Below are 14,805 nucleotides of genomic sequence, written 5' to 3'. Positions count from 1 at the left end.
AACCTGTCTCTGGTTTTGAATATTAAGAAAAGAGAATCTTAAGCCGGGCGTGGTGGCGCACGCCTTTAATCCCAGCACTCGGGAGGCAGAGGCAGGTGGATCACTGTAAGTTCGAGGCCAGCCTGGTCTACAAAGTGAGTCCAAGATGGCCAAGGCTACACAGAGAAACCCTCTCTCAAAAAAAAAAAAAAAAAAAAAAAAAAAAAAAAAAAAAAAAGAGAATCTTACTAATATTTAAGGTTCAAAAGTACTTTCACCAATATTTTGAAAGATGGTTTTAAAAGAGGAAGACTTCAAAGATTTATTAGGTTAAATAACTTTTTGTTTTGATGAAACCTGTGCCAGCCCCACCCTTATTTGATTGCTTTTTATTTCTGTAAATATCCAATATTCAAGTTCTCAACTGTAAATTTCACTTAAGTGCTTGTGGCCATTCACATTTTAACTGATAACCTCCCCCTTCCCCATAGGTTACTTGCTACATTCTTTGGAACCATTATTTGAATATTTCACTTTGAAAACAGAATTTTACTTTGTTGTTCGAAATAATTTTCTCATTTGACCCTTCCTTTTTTCCTATTTCACATTTAGCATATATTTTACATCTTATGATTACCCTTTTCTCTAGTTGTGTGGATTCTTTTGACTTCACATAGATTTTATTTGCACCCAGAAGGAACATTCTATACATCTATTTTCATTCCAAGGTTGATATATTTATCTCCTTACTGGCTCTCCTTGAGCTCAGCTTCCAATGGTCACAAAACTGCCACCTATTTAAGCTGTTGGAGTTGGTTTTACAGACATTTTCTCCAGTAGAGACAAACAGAGCTACCATGTCCGTACTTCTGAGATAGAGTTGGATTTCTCTCTTGCCTCACTTTGTTCTTGGTGTTGGACTCTTTCTGGGTAGTCTCTGAATTCTTACCACTTATCGAAATACTTTTAGTAGTTTCTGTTATACAAGAAAATCTTGAAAAGCTCACTGTCTACATCGTGGGAGGCTTTTTTATTTTACTTTTAGCATTTAATTATCATTCATTGAATAAGTGAGAGAAATAAATCATACGCTTAAATGTTTTAAAATTTTAGCTGACCCTAATTTAATACATAATACATGACTTCCAGTATTACATCTTTAATGCTTGTTTTCCTATTGCAAAAGAATATAAAATTATTGCTAATTTGATAACATTTAAAAATTTTTAGTTATACACAGACTGATTTTGTATCTTGTATATGCAATCAGATATAATCAGGTCTTAGGTGATTGAGTTCTATAACCTTTATTGCAAAAATAATTACAGTGCTACATGCTCTCCTAGTTACCAATGGGTCTGTTAATATATAGAACTCAGACATAAGATCCTCCAGGAAATCATACAAATTCAACATAAACTCTCACTTCCACTCTTCTGTTTTCACAGCTGTGTCATTCTTCTGTGTTTACCTTTAAATGACACCTGCAGCCTCTTCCGTGGCCTCCTTGTGGTCTGTGAATAATCCAAGGGAGACCTCAGACCTTGGACTCCTGGTCTGCTTTCTTAGCTCACTAAGAGAGTCTGTGTTCTGAATATCCTAACTTGATTAGTTTAAGGACAAGGTGCCCAATGAAGCCCGGCTGCTGAAACAACCCAAGGCACGGGAATGGTCATGCTAATACTGTATGCTTAGGAGCTGAGATGCCCCGCCAGAAGGAGTCTCTTATAATAAACTCCTGTTTCCTCTCTCACATTGTTTGGGATAAATCATAATACTGACGTGTGTTTATGTAGTGGGCTCTAGCTCTGGTCTGCACCTGTGTGCCCCATTTCACTTGACTGCCACAGGAAAAGCGAGCCCAATGGCAGGGTGATTATTCTCATGTTATGGATAAGAAAATAGTCCCATGGATTCTAATTTTAACTGACTTATGAAATTCTAAATTTGTTGTTTTTCTAACTCCACTCTGTCCTTTAATATGCAGATGCTGAATATTTCAACTTCTTCTTCATATTTGAATTCACAACTAAGGATCAAAAAATCAAATTTAAGCAAATAATATTATTAGTTTTCCACAAACAAAATTTTGTAAATGTAATATCTGACATACAGTATTTTTGTTAACCAATAATTTCATTTGCAGTTTGACTTTTTAAAAAAGTGTCACAAGTAAAGGCATTGAACAGTGGAGTTGAAGTATTTGTCTTCAAAAGAAACTAAGTTTAAGAAATCTACCTTAAACCAACATGATCTTTCTCATATCTAATCTCTTTTTCCATCTCTTCTATTCCAGTTATGTTTCGCCTTTATGACACCGATGGAAATGGTTTCCTGGACAGTTCGGTAATTTTTTCTTCAAGTTTTCCTGAAAAAATGCAAAATAATTTCTTTCAAAGGAAGCAATGGACAAACGTATAGTTATCGACACAGAAGGAACATCTCATATAGCACTTAAATCCACCAACAGCATTTTTGTCAATTGAAGAGAAAAGATTGTGAGCATTCTATCCAATGGTTTTACTAAAACAACACCTCCTTCAAAAAACCAAAAAAACAAATGACTTTATCTTTGCATCATCCTTAGTTGCAAGTAGGATTCAGGATTTATGAAGAAAATAAAGAGCTGAAACCATGGCCTCAAAAGTCAGAAAACTATCAGTAAGATTTATAAGAAAAATATGGAGTAAGCATAAAGCATCTGAAGAAATTATAAAACTGATGTTTCAGATTTCCCCTCCTAATACTTTTTTTATTCATAAAGTGCAGTAAAAGAAAGCAAACATACTTAAAGCTTGATGTGAGAAATCTCGTCTAATTTTGTATGAAGCTTTCCATCCTATAGCTTAAGGCAGAGATAATAATGAAAGAAAATTGTCTCTCTGTATGATAACCTGAAACACATAATTAAGTGTTCATCTCATTGATAGTATGCAGGAATAGATGGCAGCTTTCTGAGACAGAGAAATGAGAAACCCATTGCATGTGTGTTGTACTCAATTGACTATTCTATATTTGCTGATAATATATTTTTGTGCCTCCAGGACAACTACAAATAGTAATATAAGGACTAATGTCAGGGTTCGTGTAGACATATCTAAGGAACTGAATATATCAAATCCTGAATACAACAATTCCGTATTATTGCTGTTGTGATGCTAAGAATTGAACCCGGTGAAGCACTGTGTACAGCCCTAACTTTCTTTTTAAACCAAAACAGGATTTCTCTGTGTAGCCTTGGGTTTTCTGGACTTGCTTTGTAGACCAGGCTGGCCTCAAACTCACAGAGATCCTTCTGCCTTCTCTGCCTCCCTAGTGCTGGGATTACAGACTTGCACCACCAGAAGCCCTGTGCAGAGAAAAGAGAAGCTGTGGGTGGGAGCATCTCTGTGACAAACTGGAGACCTAAGTTGCAGTAGGTCTCTGGGAGAATATGAGAATTATAGCTGAGACTCCTGGTAGTGGGGACTATGGACACTGACGAGGACTCCCCCTAACTAGACAAAACTCAAAGCGGAGGGGAGAGAGCGTCCACCCACCCAACCCGTCCAAAACTCACACTGCCTGCAAGACGAGAAGAAATAAAGATAGAACAGATGGAGCAGAGATAGAGAAAACGTCCAACCAATGCCTGGCCCACCCGATGGAATAGAACCAACCCCTGACACTATTAATGACACTCTGCTATGCATGCAGAGAGGAGCCTATCAGAGTTGTTCTCTGAGAGGGCCCATCTAGCAGCAGGTCAAATCAGGTGCTGAAACTCAGCCAAACATTGGGTGAAGCACTGGGGGTTTAGTGAAAAAGTAGGGGGAAGGATAAAAGGACCTATTTTTGATTTTTTTAAAATTTGTTTATTCACTTTACATTCTGATCATAGTCCCCTCCCTCCCCTCCTCCTAGTCTCACCCTCCCTCACTGTTTCCCCTACCTCTGGTCCTCTGCTCCTCAGATAAAGGGAACAGATCCCCATCAATCCACCCCAGCACATTGGTTACACCAGGACTAAGTTTATCCTCATCCACTGATAAAAGGCAGCACCACTAGGGGGGAAATGATCGAAAAGCAGCCAATAGAGTCCATGTCATAGACAGTACACGCTCAACAGACCAAGGGACTCATAGGAAGATTAGTTACATACCCATTAGTTACATACATAGGGGGCCCAGGTCCAGTCCGCGCATGTTCCTTGTTCTGTGCTTGTGACTCTATGAGCCCCCATGGGTCCAGGTTAGTTGACTCTGTTGGTCTTCTTGCCAAATTCTTGCTCCCTCTTCGTCCTTCTTACCCCCCCACCTACTTGTCCACAGGTTTTTATTGAATTTATTTGTGTATATGTTCATGTGCAGCGATGAATTGATGTGACTGTGAATGATTGGACATCAAAGGACAACTTGCAGGATTTAGCTCTTTTTTTCCACCATTGTGTGTCATGGGTACAAGTTCAAGTAGTATAGATTGGTGACAGAAGCCCTTAACCTGCTCAGCCACCTTGCCACATAGACTTTTTCAAGGATATTAGTGAAGTTAGGCATGGCTTTCTGTGGCACAGGATAGAATAATTGTTGCATGCCGCTGTGATCTCAACTCCAGGGAACAAGCACCACCCTGAATGGATGCTGTGAGTCAAGGACTTGTTAGGTTTACACGTCTGTGTTTCCTCTGCATATATTATTCCTCTCTCAGGAATACTGAAACACAGTGTGAATTTATTCATTTTTTTTCTGGTGCAATTCCATGGAAAGGCATTTGGATTTCTTGTAGATGTTTTAAAATGTTTATTGTATCATTCATGTCTACACTAATGCAAATTATATTCTAATGCATCTAATGCAGATTTGTTTTATGTAATGTTTCTTTTTAATTAAATTAAAATGATATGTCTTAACTAGGCTTTTAGCCATGGATTGGCAGCTAATTTGAAAATTGAGTCAAATGATTTTTTTTCCTGGATTCTGGCCATTTTAAGGGAACATATGTAGTTGCTTGCTTCTAACACTTATAATTAGATGCCCAATATCAAACACTGATTTGAGAACAAATGGATTTTTTATGACTAATTCTTAATTTCTATGTCTTTTTTAAAGTTAAATATCAAGACTAATTCCCAGGTGTTTTTTTTAACACCATCTATGAACCTCAGTATATTTCATTTAATATCTGCTTCAAATTTTGCTTCTAAAATATTTGACATTGACATTTTAAAGATGTAACCGATCACCTTTAGAAGCAAAGCAGAAAAACCATCATTGTCTTCAATGCTGACTATGTGTCATATTATTAATGTTTATGGGTTATTTGCAGCATTCCAATGACTTGAATGTATTTCATATGATAACACACATTATGTTTGTAGAGTGATCATGAATTTGGTCGGGTAGGATGTCCAGTTCCCCTGTGAGAAAACCATCTAAGAAAGGCTAAACAATTTATCTAATTTATGCGCCTCTGACATAGTCCATGAACAATGGTTTCTGTCCTGGATGTTCAGAAGCTTTGACTCCTTTAAAGTACTGGGCAGAGGTGGACTGGGAGAGAGGCTAGTATTCCCACTGAATCGCAGGCAGGCATTGCAGTTAATCAGTTTTAATACATTTGCTCATATTGTATTTTCTGTGACAATATTTATCATATGACATGTTTGTTAGTTATATTTCTTCTAGGTGGAGTGTAGTTCTCATTTGTTTCTTAGGGACTCTCTTGGGTCCCCATGTTAACAACCTCTTCCTGCCACATTACTGTGTTTATCCAATGAGCTGTGACCGCATGTGGCAGGGAGTCCAGTAGAACTATCTGATTTTATATACTTTCGTGCATTATCTTTATATAATTTTATACTTCAAATTAAAACAAATACCACTTTTTAAAAACATAATTTCTATGTTATAAATAAACAAATATCTTATGAGGAAATATTTAATTGTTTTTCTGGAGATAGACGAGGAAAACTAAGATTTAGATTAGGAGAATATGAAAATTTTAACCAAAACTCGATCCTCTCAGCAAATAATCTCCGCTTATACTTAACCTCCAAACCTTGACCTCAAAACACCATTATAGTAAAGCACTCTTAGAAGTGGCCTGCACAGTCAATGTATGGCGTGCATGAGGATAAAAGTAAGGCTTTTGTTGTCTGTCCATGCTTCCTCCCATTCCTTGGGACTTTCAGTGACTTAAGAAAATCACATCCTGTGAAAATACACACGTGCTCCTAATTTCAAGGAAGCACGGCGAGAAGAACGCCTCAGTGCTTGGTATTTTAGCGCCCTCTGCTGGTAAAGGTTTCCACTGAAGGGCACAATTGATTTTTAGTTTGGCTAGCCTTTTCTGTACATGAATTTTAAGCATCTATAATAGTTAATAAAATTTATGTTTAGGTACTCTTTTCAATGTTGGTAAAAGATATCTAAATAGTGTCTATGTATATGGTTTTAGAAAATTGTACATATAATCTTTTGATCACTTGTACAAACTGAACAGCTGTGCTCTAAATCCAAGATAACAAATTATTTTCTCCCTGTCTCTTTCACTCCCTCATATCTTCCACTCCCCTTGCTACCTACTCCAGGAACTAGAAAATATCATCGGTCAGATGATGCATGTTGCAGAGTACCTTGAATGGGATGTCACTGAACTTAATCCAGTAGGTATATGGATTAGTAAATTCTGGACTAATTTATGAATGGTTTTATTATTTTTCTGACCTAAATACATTGTGATAATTTGTTTTATCTCATTTATTCAATTATTATGTCTAACCAGAATTCAAGATGATTCTAAATGGGATATGTTGAAGCTGTAGGCAGCAACCTCAGCTTTCTTCCTCATGGTGGTTATATTTTAAATCATGAGGTTACATACATGGGGGGTAAGCAGATGCTGCTGATGGACACCACTATGGTCATTTCATGATATCAATGATGCTGGTATATTTATATCCAAGGTGCATTGTGATGGTCCTTTGGTGGTGCCTGTAACTCCTGGATGCACTATTTTATTTATTCCTTAAATGAGTGAATTGAGAAACACATATGTTGACATTTCTTATTCAAAGCTCTACAGCTAGTTATAAACACAGCCAGAAATTTTTAAGCAACTTGTTAAAAGAAAAAGTGTTTTTAAATGTTTCTTATAAAAACAAAACAAAGATGCTTTATTATATGTGATTTTATACTAAATTGCAGAATCACTAAACTGTATCGAAACATTCCTTTCTAGACAATTTAACTTTATAAAAAATAAAATTTTAAGTGAAATTTATAGACAAAAGTCAATTAAGTTTATGAAGTGTCTATGAAGAAAACAATTCAGTTTTATTTAAAGGTCTGTATGCCACATGAATCCAAAAAACATATTTGTAAATTAGCACAAACATTTATACAATTACTACCAATATAAGAAAAGGAGCCTGAGACAAGAGCTTAAGCTGCCTTCTCCACCATGTATATATATATATTTTATTCAGATTACATCCCGATTGTTATCCCCTCACTAGTATCTTCCCATTCCCACCCTCCCTCCCTCTCCTGTCTTAGATCAAGGGAAGGTCAGGGCCGCGCCCATACAAAATGCTGTCACCTTTCTTATACAGATTGAGGCTTTTTCAAGTTCTAATTTAAATGTATTTCACTTTAATTTGTTTTGCTGTGGAACGTTTCCTGCTGTGCTCACAGAAAGACCCCCTGTCATTCAGTTTTGTCTATGAAATTCAAGGACTCGGTAACTGTATTTAAGTTATTGAAGACCCTTAATATTCTCTGAGATCAGGAGATTTGCTAGAAGCTCTGTTAGTCCTTTTGATCAGGAAAAAACTAAAGCAGTGTTTTCCCATCCTGTTCAAGTTTCTGTTCATCTGTCAGTGAAGTCAGCTGTTCTCAGGGGGTGGGTGAAGGAGGCCTGTTTTCTATCTTTTTTCACAGCAAAATCAACTTCTCAGAAAACAGTTTTTGGTGCCCAGTGCTGCACCAAAGTGAGATATTGCTGTTCTAAAGGAACCAGCAGTTGCTGTTTGGACAGTTGACTGTAACAGATATCTACTAGAGATTACAAATAACAACCATGGCATCATTTGTTCCCAGTAATCCTGATATGTTGGTCTCCCATCTGGACAGTACAAATAGTGGAGAGTTAAGAAACCACCGTTACTGTGAACATTGTGTTTGCTGTCCTAGCTCATCACCTTATCTTGACTACAGCCTCGGCAGCTCTTTTCCTTTTAACATTTATAGACACCTCTTAGGTCTGCACAAATAGAGAAAAACAAACACTTGATGTTGGTAGAAATAAACAGGAAGATCAACATGTCCTTGGAAAGATTTTTTTGTTAAATAAATCTAGGCTCTAACAGTGGATATACTAAGCACACAGATTAAAGTATGAGGCAGAGTAAGGTGGAGCATACTCGCAGCCCTATCCCTCTGGCACTAAGGAAAGTGAGTCCTTCAGCCATCCTGAGCTGATTAGAGAGACCTGCAAACAGAAAACAAGCATGGGGTTTGAGAGACAGGTCTCACAGTGTCCTGTTCTTTCCTTGGATTGGATCTTACTGTTTACTCTAGCCTCGCCTCAAGGTCCCTCTTCCTACCTCCAGCTCTTGTGTGTTTGCATCACAGTAAGCTTAATTTCTTGTTGGCCCAGTTCTACCAATTCGTTGGTACGCAAGAGGCATACATATTAATCAGATCTTATGTCATTTTATCAAATTCTAACACGTTTGCTTTTTATTTTGAAGACAATGAAATGAGGATGCTGGGGTGCCCAGCTCCCCAAAACTTCTCCGGTCATCAGATCCTTGTGTCACTATGAAGACAAACAATCAGACAAAAGATACCAAGCAGAAAGCTTGGATCACATTTATAGCATCATTTCACATTTTTTATTTGTATGTTGTCTAAATGTATTTTTTCCAAACTGAATAAAAATGCCCATATTGTATAATGACAATGTGTTCTTTCTTCTTTTGAGTTTCTACCATATTTACCTTCCTTGTTTTCCTAGACGGGAAGCTTGTTGGCCTTCCCAGGCATCAAAGATAATATGATTGGAACTTACATATAATTTATATTAATATTCACCCAAACCGTACATGGAACTTCCTGTATATGCTGTATATGGGTCTTTTACTTATTTAATTTATTTTAACTTATCTCATTACATCCTTACAACCCCTTTGAAATAAATAACTACATTATCACCACAGCATGAAGTGCCAACTGATTCACAATCACACATTGTTGAACATGACTTGCATGCCGTCTTCAAAGAAGTCTAATCAAACATGATCAGGCCGTTGAGTCTGGACTCTGTTAAATTGTTATGGGCAATTAAAAGCAAAGTAATTCCATCACCCACTACCACTTAGCAAAGAATTATTTGAGCTCTGTGCCATGATGTTAATTTTTCTAGACACTTTCTGGCATATATATGAACTTAAAAAGTGATGTTGAGGAAGTAATTAGAGACCACCTTTACCCTTAAATAAAAGTACCCTTTAATTTACACTGTGCTGCTGTCCTTGAGGAAAAAAAATATTTAAAAGTTGGACACCTGTTACTAAAAGTTGATCAACATAAAAAGCCAGGTTCCATAGTAAAAGGATTAGTGTAGTTACCTTAGTTACAGAATTTTTCTGTGCTCTCTCACTCACAATATGCTACGGCTAGTTGGAGAAAATGTGTTGTTTAATTAAATGTATTCTAAAAATTGATGCTTTGAATGTTTACTTCTCCTCTCCCTTTTTCCAGATCCTCCATGAGATGATGGAGGAGATCGACTATGACCGGGATGGCACCGTGTCCCTGGAGGAGTGGATTCAAGGAGGAATGACAACCATCCCACTTCTTGTCCTTCTGGGCTTGGAAAACGTAAGTCCTTGTAATGAGGAGGGAGTGGTCAGTGGGGTGCTCTTTGGCACCATTTGATGACCAGTTGCCTGGGTCATTTTTCTACCATTGAGCATGTAGTAAGTTTCTCAGCTCCTCACAATTCCATGGTAAAACAAGAATCTATGTGAAATATGTTGTACGTATGAGTGCAGGACATACAAATGGGATTAGGGTTTAGGAAGAGCTGTGGATTTAGGAATATATAAATGGGCTTCAGGAAACCAGTATTTATGGATCGATCCTCATCATGATTTCTGAATTCTTGATCTTCAGAATACCCATATCATTCCAGGAAGATCAGAAAAATTGATAAAAAAAAATGTGGGGATTTTCCTGAAAATAATGTAATAAAAAGTATTAAGTATAAATGGTATTGATCACAATTCTGCTTTTGTACATATTTATTCATTTTGATGACTTAGGAATTAGCTCCATGGTAAAGCTATTGTCTGGTAAGTGCAAGACCATGGGCCTAGTCTTCTGTATTGTCAGAAAGGAGAAAAATCACAGAAAGATATTTAAAAGAAGAAAGAAAAACCAGAAGAAGCAGTATTTTTAAACTTTGTATACTATTCATAATCTCTAACCTTTTAATGATAACTTCTCACATATTGCATATTTTACAAGCAGTATGAGGAAAGCATTATGCCAACAGGCTAACAGGGAGAAAACAGAAGGACAACAATAAAAATGACAGCTTTTTAAGTTTACCCCATGAAGTGCAGCTCTTGGCTGATTTATGTTAGAACCTCCCCTAAATACCACTTTCCTGGAAATTAACCTCAAAATTTCAAAGCTTTGGGAAGCTGTGGGATGTGGGAAGGGACATTGATTGTCTGGAGTGGACACTGTCACACAGTGGGACAGCACCTGCCTAGCATGCCTTAGAGTACAAGTCTATCCTGATTCCACAAAAAGAAATCTGAGCGGAAGCAAGGACTTTGCTACTCTGAAGCCAAAGGATGGAAACTGCTCAGAAGGAGACTTGCCCATATGTATTTTAAGGCAACATTTTTTGACAAGATATTTTTGTTTTAAGGTAATTGTTTAGCAATTCTTTAAATGTTATTTTATAGAAATATTTTGTAAAATATAAACCATAGCATTGTTTGAAAACAGAGCTATAAGAATTTAAATCAGGTTATTTCAAAAAGTAGGCTACTTTGTTTTAGTGTGAAGGTGAGTTTAACTATATAACAATCTTTTGATTTTACTGTCATGCTGTTAGTTATATGTAGCTTGTATTAAAACTGTACTTTAAGTGCTTTGTGATTTGGGTACAAAAGGATTATATGGGGTCTAACAGAAGAGAACAGTTTAGTGTGTTTTCATAGATAGTGGGACTGTGTTCCCAATTGCATCCACTAGATGGCAGGGCTACATTGTTTAATATGAAGAGAGCTATTTAAATACATACTTGGACATTTTTCAGATGTTTAGAACAATTCTAAATAAAGATTTCACTTCTTTTACTTTTTAAAATAAACATATACTGCAACAATTAAAACAATTTTAATAAAATGGATAACTTTTATAATATGTACTCATCATAGGCAGCATCTACTACTTAGAAATAGCTTCTTAGTCTAAGGCATGGCAAGTGTTTGAAAAATCAAGACCAACGCTAAGACAACTGAGTGATGAGAGCCATTGTTTTTAGGAATTGAGACTTACTTCCTTGCCGCAGGCAGTTAATGTGTTATCACTCAAGGAGAAGTCAATTTACGATACTCTACATCTCCCTCCACCCCCACCCTAACTTTAGGCAATTAAATTGGAAATCTGAGTGCTTCATCTTGATGTTGGCCATTCATGTAAAGTCTGTTTTATTAAATTGTCCTATATATTCCTGTGTACTGTCATTTATGATCATGGGGAGTAGATTATAATTGACCACGTGCTAAACGTCATAGTACATTTATAAGTGACAGCAGTGCGCTAGCCAGATTACCCAGACAAGAGTGGTACCTTGGGGTAGCACTATTCTAATGGGAAGCATGAGGCTGATTTCAATTTGCACTGTTATTATTTCTCCTCAATACATTATCAGGAGTGTCCCCGTTTTCTTTTTTATTACTTATAATTTGTTCACATTGCGTCCCGATTATTATCTGCGTGCTCTTATCTCCTCATTCCCACCCTCCGTCGCCCTTCTTCGCTGTTCTCCTCTGGTAGACCTCTGATAGGGGAGGCCATTTTACCCCGCTGTCTGGCTACAGCCTATTAGCTCTCATCAAGATAACCTGCATCTCCTTCCTCTGTGTGCCAGCAATGCCTTCTTGCCTGGGGGCAGTGGCTAAATCACAGGCATCAGAGTGCACATCAGAGGTTCAGCAGCTGTGCCCCGACCTGACCCACCCACGTGGAGAACTGGCGGTCCATCAGCTACATCTGAACAGGGCATCATGGTTCTCTACACGCATTGTCCTTGGTTGGTGCATCAGTTTGGGCAGGCGCCCCTGTGTCCAGATCTCCAGGCCTTGATGGTCTCCTAGTGGAGAGCCTATTCCCTGCCGGACTTTCCAACACACACACACACACACACACACACACACACACACTCTTCCCTACTACTCACAGAGCTCTGCTCAGAGTCCAGCTTGAAGTCCCAGTGTACGTCTTGATTCCCCACTGGATGGAATCTGTCAGAGGAGATCTATTTTGTGCTAATATCTACTTATAAGTGAGTATATTTTTAAAAATGGAGTACAGAGCTAAACAGAATTCTCAACAGAGGAATATTGACTGGCTGAGAAACACCTAAAGAAATGCTCAATGCCCTTAATCATCAAGGAAATGCAAATCAAAAGGACTCTGGGATTCAATTTTATACCTATTAGAATGGCTAAGATCAAACACACTATAGTGTGATGTGGAGAAAGGGGAACACCCCTCCATTGCTGGTAGAAATGCAGACTTATACAACAACTGTGGAAACCAATCTGGTGCTTTCTCAGACAATTGGGAATAGTGCTACCTAAAAAACCCAGCTATTCCCCTCCTGAGTATATACCCAAATGATGCTTCACCATACAAGCAGGACATTTGTGCAACTATGTTCATAGCAGATTTATTCGTAACAGCCAGAATCTGGAAACAACCTATGAGTTCCTCAACCTTAGAATGGATAAAGAAACTGTGGTACATTTGTCCAGTGAAATGCTATTCAGCTATTGAAAACAAGCAAGTCTTGAAATTTGCAGGCAAATGGATGAAACTAGAAATGATCATCTTGAGTGAGGTAACCCAGACTCAGAAAGATGTGCATGGTCTTATAAGAGTCCCTGTTTTCTAGAGTGTATGCTTTGCTTCCAAGCCAGAAGATGTCATTCCTCGGTCCCTTCTGCTTACTGAGTTACTAGAGAGTGGATGCCATTCATTTTCTTGTGCAAGAGTTTCTAGAGACTTCACAAAATTCAAAACAAACTAATCCGAAAAGGACAAAGTACTGCAGTCTCACACACGTGAGAGGAAGTTAGGAGCTTTGTGAGTTTGATCATATTTTTGCCTGGAGTTATGCCTTCCCTTTTCAGGATTCATGTCATCGAATAATGTGGGTTTGTTTGTTTTTCTTTGTTTGTTTGTTTGTTTGTTTGTTTTCTGGTTTGCACTTTCACTTAAATCTTATATGACTTAGCTTTATTAAAAAAATAAAAGTCAGATCTCCCAAGGACATTGGTGTGAAAAGCGTGCTGGAAATGGTAAATAGCAATAATAAGTTTCATTTTCACTTTTTTTTCACATCAAAGCTTAGGAAATAAAGTCCTTGTCAGTACATACAGAAGGAGAGGGCCCAGCTTCACACTGCTGTTTCAGAATATCATTCCTCTGAACGTCCGACAGAAGCCCAAGTTCCCTGTGCAGGTCTTAAGGTTCCGAGCTGGGTAGATGAGCCTCCACAAGGATGGAGGCACAGTCAGTGAGCATTGGCCTGAAGATTCTACCTGCGTGCTAAACCTCTCTCTGACAGTGTTTAGAACCAGACCTGACTACCTGGTGTTACTGATTCACAGCAAACCTTATTCTCCCTTGTCTACTTTCCTCACAGCCTTACAAGTACTGTATTTGGCTTTATGCTCCAAAGGCCCAGAAGCTAATTTAATACCAAAAATATTTAGGAGTCACCCATGGGCACAAGTTGCCGATATTTGCAGGAAGCTCTCAGGTTAGTGACAGGAACATAGGACCATAGCTAATCTTTTAAAAGTATTGGTGAATAAAGTGTTTGCTTATAGCCACTGCTTTTTTAGAAACTATAAACTGACTACAAAAGGATATTAAATAATTTAGGTACATATGTTTTAAACATCTCATCAATGATGTGATAAGAAAACAGTATCGTGGTCTTTGTATAAATGATTCAACAAAGTGGTGGTTAAATAAAACTTTCTTTAAAAAAGCAAATTGCCCAGCAGATTTGGCCCAATCTAATTTGTCCCTGTCTTCTAGGTTTGCTTGGTTTTTGTTTTTTTGTTTTTTTGTTTATTTGTTTGTTTGTTTTGTTTTTAAGTTGTTAAGGTCTCACTCTGCAGCTGAGGCCTGACTCAAAGTTCAAAAGATTTTCTTATATCAGGCTCTCAAGTGCTAGATTTATAGGTGTGAGACACGAGGCCTGTTATCACTCTGAGTTTTTCATCTTAAAAACAAAAATATCTTCAATTAGTTTTTAACCAGCTTTGGGAAACTGAGAAAGGAATATAGTGTCTATGAACACTAGAACAACAAGACAAACAGCTAAATATCTGGGCTCACAGGAAAAGCAGCACAGGAGCAGAGAACACCCTCAAGTTGATGGTGACCCTAATGTTCATTAGCTAATGAGGTTACAGTGTGATAGGTAGTTAATCTCTCTAGAAAAATGAAAAGAAGCAACATTGAACATATCTATCCATTGCTGACCCTTTAAAATTTAAATTCTTTTCTTCAGATGTGGAAGATAATG

The 14,805-nt window shown here is 37.6% G+C and overlaps 1 protein-coding gene across 7 annotated transcripts in view; it reads left to right on the top strand.

Annotated features, from left to right (window-relative positions):
• Nucleotides 1-14,805, top strand: part of DGKB (diacylglycerol kinase beta) — a 693,335-nt gene that overhangs the window by 186,656 nt on the left and 491,874 nt on the right. For all 7 annotated transcript variants that reach the window (XM_084791209.1, XM_084791212.1, XM_084791211.1 and 4 more), the window contains 3 exons: nucleotides 2,276-2,325; nucleotides 6,548-6,622; nucleotides 9,723-9,842. In XM_084791209.1, coding sequence (XP_084647335.1) covers nucleotides 2,276-2,325; nucleotides 6,548-6,622; nucleotides 9,723-9,842 — 245 coding nt within the window. The remainder of the gene's footprint in view (nucleotides 1-2,275; nucleotides 2,326-6,547; nucleotides 6,623-9,722; nucleotides 9,843-14,805) is intronic.

Source organism: Acomys minous, assembly GCF_964271855.1.
Source record: "Acomys minous genome assembly, chromosome: 8".
In the NCBI taxonomy this organism is placed as follows: domain Eukaryota; kingdom Metazoa; phylum Chordata; class Mammalia; order Rodentia; family Muridae; genus Acomys; species Acomys minous.
This window is presented reverse-complemented; position numbering and strand designations above follow the sequence as displayed.